General features: G+C 35.3%; 1 protein-coding gene across 1 annotated transcript; it reads left to right on the forward strand.

Annotated features, from left to right (window-relative positions):
• The first annotated feature begins 544 nt into the window (after positions 1-544).
• LOC132111300 (structural maintenance of chromosomes protein 6-like) lies at positions 545-13,276 on the forward strand. The gene is made up of 27 exons (XM_059518472.1): positions 545-645; positions 995-1,153; positions 1,247-1,364; positions 2,264-2,369; positions 2,457-2,593; positions 2,677-2,738; positions 2,887-2,967; positions 3,059-3,160; positions 3,266-3,385; positions 3,478-3,573; positions 4,042-4,188; positions 4,714-4,802; positions 4,945-5,109; positions 5,492-5,670; positions 5,785-5,986; positions 6,069-6,183; positions 7,204-7,367; positions 7,501-7,636; positions 7,728-7,808; positions 7,897-8,067; positions 8,333-8,470; positions 9,365-9,510; positions 9,791-9,916; positions 10,928-11,033; positions 11,595-11,747; positions 11,859-11,956; positions 12,860-13,276. The coding sequence occupies exons 2-27, from the start codon at positions 1,013-1,015 to the stop codon at positions 12,930-12,932; spliced, it is 3,252 nt and encodes a 1,083-aa protein (XP_059374455.1). The 5' UTR covers positions 545-645; positions 995-1,012; the 3' UTR covers positions 12,933-13,276.
• The last annotated feature ends 42 nt before the right edge of the window (positions 13,277-13,318 follow it).

Below are 13,318 nucleotides of genomic sequence, written 5' to 3' on the forward strand. Positions count from 1 at the left end.
ATTTTAGTTTGAACCTTAAACCCGTTTTAACTCGTTGATTCCACTCGTAACAAACGATTAATTCGTCAAAGAAAACTTACCAAGGTGAATTTCTCCCCATCGCATATACGAATACCATGACTTTACCGAGTACAAAGGAGCCTAAAAAACGCCACTGGAAGTTTTTACACTCAATCACATTGATGTCAATTAAGAGCGCGCGTCACGTGACGAACGCGTGATTTATACCCTCGTTTTGGCGCAAGTTGTCCTTCAAAGATATGTTTTAATACTTAGATCCTATAAAAACGAATTGATCTGCCTCAAAACATACTTACGTATAAAAAAAATAGCACAGTCTCATTGGCCACAATTGAAATGCACAATAAATAATGAATCATCATACTGTTTGTAGGAGACCAAAAGGTGACTTTATAGTACTAAAATATATTTAAGCAAAAATAAAATGCTTTACGAGGGGATTTCCGTTCAGAATATTCTACAAATTAAGTTTATATGGACATATTCATATAGCTTAAACAAGCTAATGTGGTCTGAAGTTTAACAGTCATTATTCGGAGGGTGGAGTTATTTGGAGCTGCGCGCTGTCTGTCAACCAGGAAGTCCTCAATAAGACACATTCACTTTCCAGATGCAGAGGAATGGGTACGTATATACGTGATTAATTTAATAAACTCATGCACTGTTAAATTGTGTGTCCGTATGCGATTGTAATGTAACATTTGGCTGTGCACCTGTTCATCCTTGTCAGTTGAACTATGTGTTGGCATGTTCGCAAGCGCATCCATTGTTCCTCTTTGTGATGCAGCATACATGTTTATCAAGGCATTTCAGTGACATTTTAGTTTGTGACATCAAATATGAACTTCCTTGGTTAAGATATCATGTTTCACAAAACTGCAGAATTAATAATAGCTTTTTTTAATAGTTAAGCAGGTAAACTCTGTTGCTTCCAGAGGCATGCTGATGTGTCTGTGCTCCTCCTGCGCTCTAGGCTGGGCATCTTTCTGCCATGAATAAGAGGAAGTCTTTTGTCCACAATGTTTTAAAGCCTTCTAAGACTCCTAGGACGGATGGTAAAACACATGTCCAGGATGAGGAGGAGGTTGATGAGGAGGATGAAGTCCAGCAAGATCACTCACTCTCTGCTTCGGTCAGTTTGGTGACTTCCTGAACAGAGCCTGACATTTCTAAATGTTATAATGAGGGTTCTGATTTAAATAACATTTATTTTTTGTTGTTCCAGAGTGTGGGAGATATCGGCGTGATAGAAAGTATCACTTTGAGGAACTTTATGAGTCACCATTTGCTTGGACCTTTCAAATTTGGACCAAATGTAAACTTCATTGTTGGGAACAATGGAAGTAAGAACTATCAGATTTTAACAGATTTGTTTATTTTATTGGATTGAATTAATAAAATAGTCATGATTTACAGTACCAGTCAAACATCTGAAAACACTTGAAAGCAACCCTCCTGTTGCTGGTACCACATTGGTTTTCCTGCAATTTGCCAAAAATTAGCACTATGAAAAACACTAAAGATTCATGTACAAACAGAAAACATCTATTGTAGCTTGTCCGATACAAAAAATAAATCACATCCGTTTTAAGGGACACAAAATGTATTTATTTATTTATTTATTTTCACAAGTATTTGTAGCGACTGTTTGTAAACTGAGATGCAAATAACTACAAGTATGAATACATAATATTTAACATTATTTGTTCTTGGTGTAAATAGTTTTTATTGCTATTTTTATATTTAAGTTTTGAGTTTTGGGGTTTATATTTAATGTTAAAATTATTTTTTTCACACTACTTTTCAGTCTTGTAATTGAGATCCAAAAAATTAACAACCAAAAACAACCTTAAACACATTTTATGACTGTGAAACTTTCTTGAAATGTCCTAAATTTAATAAGTTATGATGTATTTCAATTGTAATGTATTTATATTTTACTTTGACAAGTTACAAAAATAAGTTTTTGCAGATTGCATCGAAAAAAAATCTGGTTCAATGGGGGAATTTGTAAATCTTTTTCAAAAGACACACTTATTTTGCGTGCACATTCATGACCCTGCATGAAAATAAATGCACAAAAATTCACGAAAGAATAAAATGGGATCAAACTGACCCCAACACAAAAGTGGCTTTTGAAAAGAATTAGCTTTAAAAAAAAAAAAAAAAAAAAAAACCATGAAAGCATTAACAATGTGGGTCTTTTCTCAATGCATGTTTTTATTTTTTATTCCACTCTAAGCTGGGAAAAGTGCTATTCTGACAGCTCTTATAGTGGGCCTCGGTGGAAAAGCAACCACAACCAACAGAGGAACATCTCTGAAGGGCTTTGTGAAATATGGAGAGGGGTTAGTATATTTTAGAAATAAAATGCTGTAATATTTCTTCATAAGATAATTTCGTTTTTACAAGCACTCTGATTCTTTAATTTACAGTTTTGCAGACATTAAAGTCAAATTAAAAAACAGAGGGAACGACCCCTATAAAGGTGACATTTATGGCGACAGCATCTCCATTGAGCATCGGATCACAAGCGACGGTTGCAGGACTTGTAAAATCAAGAATAAAATTGGTAATATAATTACTTTTTCCTGTTCACACGTAAAATCAGAAATAGGACTTCCTCATTTACATTAGGATTTGCTCCATTTTTAGGCCATGTCATTTCCACAAAGAAAGAGGAGTTAACTGCTATACTGGACCATTTCGGTATTCAGGTACTTTTGGTGAAAAAAATAACAGCTCACAGCTGACTTGCATGCATTTAAGTGCAATATTTAAGTAATTATTTTAAAATCTAGTTGTTTTTATTACTGATGTTTGTATGAAGCAAACCACTAATTCTCTATAAATGTCATATTACAGGTTGACAATCCCGTTTCAGTGCTCAATCAAGAAATGAGCAAACAGTTCCTGCATTCAAAAAGTGAAGCAGACAAGTACAAGGTGATTTATTTTTAATTTATGCCTTCAGTAACCGAATCAGTGTTGTATGGCCAACTGTTTTCACACTATTCCTATCTTTGCTGTCCTGAAGTTTTTCATGAAAGCAACTCTTCTGGAGCAAATGAAAAGAGACTACATTCACATCAAGCAGACTAAAGCCTTGACACGCGAACAAGTGGAAAGACAAGAAGAGGTGATTTGTGAATTCATAGTCAGTCATCCTTATTAGTGTTTCTTATACTTAATGCATGTTATGAACAAGCAGTCACCACAATCTTCTCACGCTTTCTATTTTTAGTGTCTTAAAGATCTCAGGCAGTTGTTTTTGCAAAAGAAAGAAAGATATGAACGCTTGTCAGCGCTCGACAACATGAGACAGACTCTAGAGGACCTGAAAAAGAAGATGGCGTGGTGTTTGGTAAGTTATTTTAGTGCGTCTTCACAGAAGTGTGAAAAGTCGTTTGCATTAGAAAGTCTCTGTTCAGTGGTGGCTCTGTTTGCTGGTTGTAGGTGAGAGAGAAAGAGAGGCTTGTTGAACAACTGATGGAACAAATTGAAAAAGAAGAGTCTGACTGTAAACGGGAAGAAAAGCTGCAGCTCTGTCAGGTTTGTGTGATCAGCTGTATTAATCTGGACTGTTTTATTATGTTATTTTAAAACTATGTTTTGGGGGGGGGGGCGATATGTTTTTTAATGAAGTCTCTTCTGCTCAGCAAGGCTGTGTTTAAACAGTTATATTATGAAATATTATTACAATTCAAAAGGCATGTTTTCTTTTTGAATGGATTTTAAAATGTAATTTATTCATGTCATGCAAAGCTGATTTTTCAGCATCATTACTCCAGTCTTCAGTGTCACAAATCGTTCTAATATGCTGATTTGGGCATGCAGACATCTTTCAAAAACACACAAAAAAAATCATAACTATAACCAACTTTTGTATGGTAGTGTAAACAGGAATGTTTTCAACAGAATGTCATTCATAGTTTTTAGTACTGGTTTAAACAAGTGTGTATTGTCCTCCTTACATTAGTACGGATTTGACTGTAAAACATATTTCTCTTTGCTTTTAAGAGCAAAGTTACCACTGCTGAAAAGAGATTGCAGGACATTCAGAAGAAGCTTTGCACTCTTAGAGAAGAGCAGGAGCGTTTGGCAGAGGAGAGCTGTAAGATGAAGGAAGAAATTAAAGTCAAAACGAAAGCACTGAAAAGTCAAGAGGTGAGATGTCTTTGTTTTCTCTTTCTGTTAATTACTGTTACTAAAGTCAGTGTTTTTTTAAGAGGCACACGTTCACACGTGTACATCTCTTTAATATTCACTTTAAATGAAGACATGCATCTTTTTAGAGTTAGGATGAGTGTTTCAACATTTACATGTGAGCAACAATTGGCAAATGTAGTAATTTATTATTCTTAAAGGAATATGTCACCCAAAAAGGAAAATTGTTTTTTTGTGGAATACATTAAGAGACGTTTTGAAGAGTGTTTGCGCTCCTCTTTCCCATTCTGTGAAAGCATGAAGTGGCCAGAGACTGTCTGCATACACATTTAATGCAGATTGTTTGTCATTTGCTATCTTTGAATGGAAAAGAGCAGTATTTTGTGTTGCGTGGAAGCAAGAAAGAGGAGAGTAAATACTTCCATGCTTTTAATTTCTGGGTGAACTACTGTTTTAAGTTAATAAGCAGGGTCCTTGTTGATTTCCAAAGAGTTTGTATAGATTTTTAGAGTGCCAGTTTTTCAGGTGGTTTACTTCCGCGCTGAGAATAAATTGAAACAATTAGAAAAGGAGCAATGCCTTCTTCAGGAGCGAATTCACAAAATAAGTCACGGGTGAGTCCTTTTGTTGAGGGAAGACCTCTAAAGTATTTTTGCAAACCATTTCTTAATTGGCATTTGTTTAAAGACTTAGTTGAGCATGTAGTTTAAGTAACCGACTAATTTGACACCGCTATCAATGTCACGTTTTTATCAGTGGCAGAAGAAGCCATGAGACTGAGCAAGCACAGCACCTCAAAAAAATATCTGCCTTCAAAAAGCAACTGGAAAAGCTTGAGAAAGAGTCCAGCGCTCTGAATCAAGAGATTAAGGACAAACAACAAGCTCTGCTTAAAGGAAGAGAGGAATATGATAAACTGAGGTAAAGTCTGGCAACTTTATAAAAAAATTTTTTTTATTGGACTTGAATGGACAGTGAAGAGGACGATAGGAAAGTGGAGTGACACAAGGCGTATTCAACCCTGCTTTGCAAAAAACACAATGGCTTTAATTTTACATGTTGCGTGGCATGGCTTGAAATTAACCTAAAATGTGAAAAAAATCTCCACTTTTGTCTTACAATGTTTCCTTTGTCTTTTATGATTTGAAGAATTTTTTGTATTGTGGATACATTCCAAGTTGAAAAACCCACTGTTCCTTAAATCTGATCCTAAAATGAGTTGCATGACTCCTTTAAAGAAAGAACCATCTGTACATGATTGATGATGTATCTTGATAGTTTCTGAGTGTTTATCATCTTTTAGCATGGAGGAAAAGAACATCCAGGTCTCTCTGGAGTCCAAACTGAAGAGAAAGAAACAGCTAATGGCCAGCAGATCCAACAGACTGAGACGCTTCGGCGATCACATGCCAGAATTGTTGGAGTCCATCGACAAAGCCTTCACTCAGGGCCGATTCATCAAGAAACCTGTAGGGCCTATAGGTGAGAGGCCCTCAGTACCTTCAGATTATTCACTAAAATTTACAAAGAGTCACTCAACTTTGCAATGCCAAATCAAGTTGAGATTCATCTAATGCAGTGTTTTTTCTTCACCAGGTGCATGCATCAGCCTAAAGGATCCCAGTTTAGCCGTGGCTGTGGAGAGTTGCTTACGAGGTTTCTTTAAAACCTTTTGCTGTGATAATTACAGGGATGAAAAAGTCCTGCAAGGACTGATGTCCTCATACTTCCCCAAAGGCAGCAGGCCTCAGATTATGGTGTGTCCATTCACAGACAGAGTTTATAACCTGCAAGGCCGGTAAGAAATATCTGTGTCCAGAAATGGAGTCAGAGGTCTCATGTAGCTACTGTAAAAATGATGTTTCTATGGTTCTTGTCAGTGGAGTCCATCATCCTGAGTTTCCATCTGTGCTGGACTGCCTCAATATCGAGAACCCGGTGATAACAAACTGTCTGATTGACATGAGGGGAATTGAGAGCATTCTGATTATCAAAGTAAGTTGTTAAGAAATAATAATAAGTAAAAGCATTTATAATCATTTATAACACATAAACAATGGAGCGCAAACATCTAAATAAAAGACAACTTTTGTGTTTAACTGATTTAGATTTGTTTGTGTAAATAATATTTAAAAAAACAAATTATTTGTTTTAAAGTTTGGGACCAGTAAGATTTGAAATGTTTTTTAAAGACGTTTCTTTTGCTCACCAAGGCTGCTTTCAATTGATAAATTATACAGTAATATTGTGAAATATTATTAAAAGTTAAAATAACTGTTTTCTACGTTAGTATACCTTAAAGTAGAATTTATTCCTCTGAAGCAATGCAGAATTTTCATCAGCCATTTCTCCAATCTTCAGTGTCACATGATCCTTCAAAGAAATCTTTCTAATATCCTGGTTTATTATCAATGTTGGAAACAGTTGTGCTGCTTATTATGTTTTTTTAGAATCTCTGATACTTTTTCAAGATTCTTTGATGTTTAAAAGAACCACATTTATTCCAAACAGAATTATTTTTGTTAAAAAGATTCTGTGTTCTCAATGATTCAATATATCTACTGTTAAAAAGTTTGGGGTCGGTATGTTTTTATTATATATACTTTTTAAATATGTATATTATGTTAATATATTAGTTATATATTTTTTTTCATTCAGCAAGGATATGTTCATTTGATTTTTTTTTAAAAAGTGATATTAAAGACTTATACGATTACAAAGGATTTCTTTTTTAACTCTTTATTCATCAAAGAATCTTGACAAAAGTATCACAAGTTCCAAAAAAAATATTAAGCAACCCAACTTTTTCCAATATGAATAAATCAGCATATTAGAATTATTTCTGAAGGATCATGTGACACTGAAGATTGGAGTAATAAAAGAATAAATTACATTTTGCAAATAGATTCACATAGAAAACGATTATTTTAAACTGAAATATTTTTTCACAATCTATCCATAGATATTGTTGCTCTATAAAATATGTAATTTGTTATTGTTTTTATTTTAAAACAGGAGAAAGCTTGTGCGAGAAGAGTCATGCAGGGGTCGAGACCCCCCAAGAATTGCCGTGAGGCCTTCACTGCAGATGGTGATCAGGTCTTCAGCCATCGCTATTACACACCTGAACATGAAGTACTGGTCAAATATCTCGGTGGAGACCCAGAGGCAGAAATACGGCAAGTGTGATCTGCACAAATACTGAATAATACTACTAATAATAAAGAGTTTGAACCTACTATTTTTCAATTACAAGCCCGATTGTTTATGGCATGATCAGAAGCAATTACGTTCTTCTTTACTGATTTCCAGTCTAGTGGAGTCAGAGCTGGAGAACAGTCAGGCTCAGCTTTCACGTTTCCAGCTTCACTTGGTTTCTGTGAAGGAAGACATTCAGTTCATGGAGGAGAAGCTGCGGAGTGTCATCATGGCCTGCAAAAAGAATCAGGTATTGAACTGCACAGGCAACACCATTGTGCCATCCATGTTCATGTCGTTATTTGTGTCCGAACATCTGCATACTTTATTCCTGTTTTTAGGAAAGTATAAATAAGGTTAAAGCTTCCATAACAGAACTTGAGAACATTGAAGAGGCGCAGGCTGAAGACATCAGCTCCCTGGTGAGGTCTCTACGGGTTTTATCAGGCAAAAATACTGAGGTTTAGTGTTTTGTGAGACAGAGTTACAGGCCATTTGTCAAATGTACAGGAAGAAGATGCACAGGAAAATGAACAGAAGATCGAATCGGAGAGGAGAAACGTGAAAGAGGCCCAGGATGAGTTAAAGGAGCACGAGAGAGTGCTTTCAAGTATTAATCAGAAATATAAAGATGTGAAAAATAAAATGGAGCAACTCTCAGATGAGACTGAACAACTGAAGGTGAGAGATGATCAGTATAAAATGCAATACTTAATTTACATATTGTTATTTATTATATAATATACCTGTATGTGTGTATGTATGTATGTATGTATATATATATATCATGTATTTCTTAAAACTGCCATTGGTATCAATCACTACAGGATTCCCACATTCATGCAAAACCTGGAAATTGTAAAATTGTGATTTTATGTACAAAATATAACACACACACACACACACACACATATTGTTTATTGAAAGATGTATTTGTCTTGAATAGGAGGAGCAGGTTAAGGCAGAGGCTGTGTGCAGTAAACTTGATCAGACCTTGAAGATCTTGGAGAAGAAACTCGAGGATCATCAGGCTAATATTCAGACCATGAAAGATGATTTGTCACTCAGAGAGGAAGAAATGCAGGTGATCACTCCTTCATGCTTTTTACATCATATAATATAAAACATTCCTTCTCGTAAAAAAATTGTAGTAACACTTTACTTTCAGGACCAATGCTCACTATTAACTAGTTGCTTCTTAAAATGCATATTACTAGCATTTTAGCTGTTTATTAGTACTTCTAAAGCACATATTCTGTATTACCATATTTTAGATCCCTTAATCGTACCTCAGACATAAACTTAACAATAAACTAACTAATTATCATTAAGCTTCAAAATAGGAGTTTATTGAAGAAAAACTCTTAATTAATAGTGCATACGTATTTCCTTATCTACAGTGTCACCAAATGTTCATATTGTTTTCATCTAAACAGCAGTTCAATCAGGACCACTTCCGTCAAGTATATTTATGACAATTATATTGCATACAGTTAGTGTTGGCGGTACGGTTATGTTCTGGGCAACACTGCACCCCCCGTCCATGCAACCATGCTTAGACAGAGCGGGGAGAGCAGCAAGACAAACCCCCCTGGGGTACAGAACAGAACCATTATAAGCATATATAATTACAATTCACAATTACATGAGTTGTAAACAAAATGTGATAGAGACTGCTTCCAATGAAGAGACTGTAAAGAAAGAACAAAGTTAAATCGGATTACAGGTTCAGTTGGTGGAGTTAGGGTTGGAGGAGGGAGTTAATTGCAAGAAGCTATGTGATGGAAGAGAGGATGAAGAATGGGAATTTAAATAGACTGCAGGTGATAGGTGTCAAGACTGGATTGGTACATGTCAGGAACAGCTGACTGTCAGCTGATGCAAGCGTGACTAACGTGGCCTGACTGAACTAACGCGATGCTCAATTATGGTAAAATATAGGACTTGTTCATTGTTTGGTAACGGTGAACTTTTGTAGGATTGCGAAGCCAAAGCCAAAGAGATCTGTCCTGTGCGACAGCAGATAGATCAGAGTGCCAAATGTATCGATGCCGAAATCACACGCCTACGACAAAAAATCAGTACGGAAGAGAGCAGCCACGGTGACAAGGAACAAGTTATCAGGTATTTCAAAAAAGTCTTCCAGATTCAGTACAAATGAAGCTCCACTGACACAAATTTGAAATGTGCATTTTATTTCATTTTAGTTTAGATCTGACATAATTTTTAAGGAAATAGTTTCGACTGATGGCTCATTTTGTTTAATTTATTTATTTTTTGCTATTTTATTTTATACACTGGAAGTAGCATTTTAGAGATAAATAAAAAAGCAAATTTGAAAAGTCTGCATTTTTTTGTTGTTGCATAGAACTGAAATAAACTACTGAAGAATGTATTTTTCCAGAGAGTACGCAGAGGCTCACACTAATTACAAAAGCAAATCCAGCCAGCTGAGGGATCTCAGGAAGTTTATTGATCGTCTCGACCACATCATGATTGACCGTCAGGACAGATACAAATCAATGCGCCGGTAACTTAGTATAACACCGTTAAAAGGTTAATTCACCCAAAAATGAAAATTAGGCTGCGTTTAACCCACCCCTGAGGAGTATATGACTTTCTTCCTTTAGACGAATCCAGTCGAAGTTATATTAAAAATCGTCTTTGATCTTTCAAGCTCTATTGTTGCAGTCAGCAGGTGATGCAGTGCATCAGTCCAAAAGATGTGAAATAAAAAGCGCCCATCCATAAAAATAAAAAAAAACATCTCCAGGGGTGAACAAAAGCTTCCTGTGGCGACTTGATGCATTTTTGTAAGAAAAATATCCATATTCAAAACGTAATAATTCACTAGTCTCGTGAAAACCAACATTTGTTAACAGGATCAAAAGAAGCAAAGTTTCCTTACGTTATGAAAGGAAAAACAATCTCCTCTTGGCTTATATCGAAATCCTCTGACATTTTTCTGTACAAATCCTCATTTTGTACTTCTAATTAGTGACCGTTGTTTTATTTTGAACTCTCCGCTGCGCTGGAGTTTCTACGTGCGTCACTTTTGAGTGCCGCATGCGCAAAACTGACCTCATACGTCATTTCCCCAGAACTGCTTTATTTACAACTGTGAGCGCGAACTAGATTCAAGTGATTATTATTATGTTTTGAATATGGATATTTTTCTTACAAAAAACGCAGAGTTGCTAAAGGAAAACTTTGTTCACCCCCCGGAGCTGTGTGAGACACGTTTTTTTTTTATTTATATGGAAGAGCACTATTTATTTCACATCTTTTTTACTGAAGCAATGCAACACCCGTTGACTGCAACAATAGAGCTTGAGAGGTCAAAGATAATTTTTTATGTAACTCCGACTCAAAGAAGAAAGTCATATAAACCTAGGATGCCATGGGGGTGAGTAAAACGCAGCCTACTTTTCATTTTTGGGTGAACTAACCATTTAACATCACAGTTTTGGGCTACAGTATGTTTCTGTTTGAAAGATTGCCTCTCTTGTCCTTACAGTGTCTGTTTGAATCGTGTTTCCAGGTCACTTTCTGTGAGGTGCAAGCTGTACTTCAACAACTTCATGATGCAGCTGAACTGCTGTGGCTCTATGATGTTTAATCACATCAATGAAACTCTGTCCATTTCAGTAAGTTACATCTGGCAGTAAGGTGTATTTAAACGTCAATTTGCTCTGACAACAAAGTGAATCAACTAACGGGATGAATCTCATGAAAATATCTCTGGGTCATATATATATATATATATATAGATAGATAGATAGATAGATAGATAGATAGATAGATAGATAGATAGATAGATAAATTAAATATATCATAAATTAAAATTATTTTAAGTAAGGTTGCGTTTGTTTGATCACATATAGAGTTAAATTAGTAATATTTTGAAATATTACTCAGAATTTATAATAACTATTTGAATATACGTTAAAATGTAAATATATTTCTGTGATCAAAGCTGAATTTTCAGCATCATTTCTCCAGTCTTCAGTGTCACATGATGCTTCAGAAATCACCTTACTTTGCTGATTGGCTGCTCAAGAAACATTAATTATTATCGATGTTGAAAACAGTTGTGCTGCTTCATATTTTTGTGGAAACTGAATACCGGATTTGAGGTATACCTAGTGTTAAAATAAGTGCACAACGTCCTGGGTTTTCTGTGATGAATGTTTCTTGTTTCGGCTCAGGTGAAACCCCCCGGTCAGGAAAAAAACAATGTCAATGACATGCGTTCCCTGTCGGGAGGCGAGCGCTCCTTCTCCACTGTCTGCTTCATTCTGGCACTCTGGGAAATTACTGAGTCGCCCTTCCGGTGCCTAGATGAATTTGATGTTTATATGGTACATACGCTTATCCATATAATGACTTAAAGAATACATTCCGTGCATTTAATGTTAATATTTTACAAGTAAATATTTCATAGTTTAACAAAGCTGTTTTGTATTTTTAAGGACATGCATAATCGCAGCATTTCAATGAACATGCTTGTAGCACTTTCAGAACGTCAGCATCTGCGACAATTCATCTTCATCACCCCTCAGTCCACCAGGTAAATAAAAGTTATTACGCATTATAAGGTGAATCTCACTCCAAAACATGTGTGGTTGATATTTCACTCCAAAACAAAATATGCAATGAAATTCATCTTTCTAATCTTTGTTTGAAAGTTAAAAACAGCATAAATAAATTGTTTTCTAATATTTTTATCAAAAGAAAATTTAATTTTTTAATTAATTCAAACCCATTAAAGAGAGTTAATGGTACAAATCATGAGTGTTTAAACATGGGTGTTTACAAATGAGAACTTCAGTATGAATATCATCATGCAAAAAAATACTTTAATGTATGATGCCTGTTTTTAGGACCATCATAGGTTTTGTAATTTGTCAAAAAAATTAAAAATCTGATTTTCATACAGTAATGAAACCATCCATTCTGGACACATACTGTAGATTTCCTTTCTTTTTTAAAATGCAAATCTGCATAAATTTAAAAATTCAGTACAACAAATGTTATCATGATATATAATTCAGTGCAGAACGAATTCAGTGCTGAAATATGACTGATTCTTGAAAGTTTTTGTGAGATGCCATATGTATCTCAGAGTAACCGTATTCTTTCATTATCAGCTTTTCCTGTCTTCATAATCGCAGTTATTCAGGCAGGAAATACAAACAGTTTGTAGACCACAAACCCTAAAGCCAGGTGTCTTAATTATGGCTTGCTGAACTAGTGATTAGTTAATTAGTTTGCAGTCAGAAGGCAATCAAATGCATAATTGTAAACCAGGACAAAAGCGTAAAAAAAAAGCCTTTCAAAGCATAATGAGAACATTTTCTTTGAAATGTTGATTTGTTAAGGTGTTAAGTCAATTAGAGATCCAAAACACTCTTCTTGCACAGCAATAAATTATAGAGTTAATATAAAAATGTTTCTTTGTGTTATCTTTCAGCCATCTGCCTAAAAGTGCCCATATTACGATCCACCAGCTTCAGGATCCAGAGAGAGAAGCGGAGGAGGAGTGAGATGTGCGTTAGCTACAGACATTGCCTGGAGAGACTGTACTGAACGTGTGTAAAGTTGATGTGTTTGTACAGTTTGTGTTTGCTTTTATTTATTTTTAAACAAGTTTTATGGTTCTAGTTCCTCTGCAAAGGATGTTTTAAAAGTGCAAAGCGTTCGCATAATTTGTGTGATTGTGAAGTGAAGTCCATGCCATTTCATCCAAGGTTCATCTGGTCTTTTGTGGAAAAAAAAGGAGGCTTAAGGAATAGTTCACCCAAAAATGTAATTAATTACCTTCAGTCCATCCAGTATGTAGATTAGTTTGTTTCTTCATCAGAACAGATTTGGAGAAAATACATTACATGCTCACCAATGGATCCTCTGCAGTGAATGGGTGCCGTCAGAA

The sequence above is a fragment of the Carassius carassius genome, chromosome 31 (genome assembly GCF_963082965.1).
Source record: "Carassius carassius chromosome 31, fCarCar2.1, whole genome shotgun sequence".
Classification (NCBI taxonomy): Eukaryota; Metazoa; Chordata; class Actinopteri; order Cypriniformes; family Cyprinidae; genus Carassius; species Carassius carassius.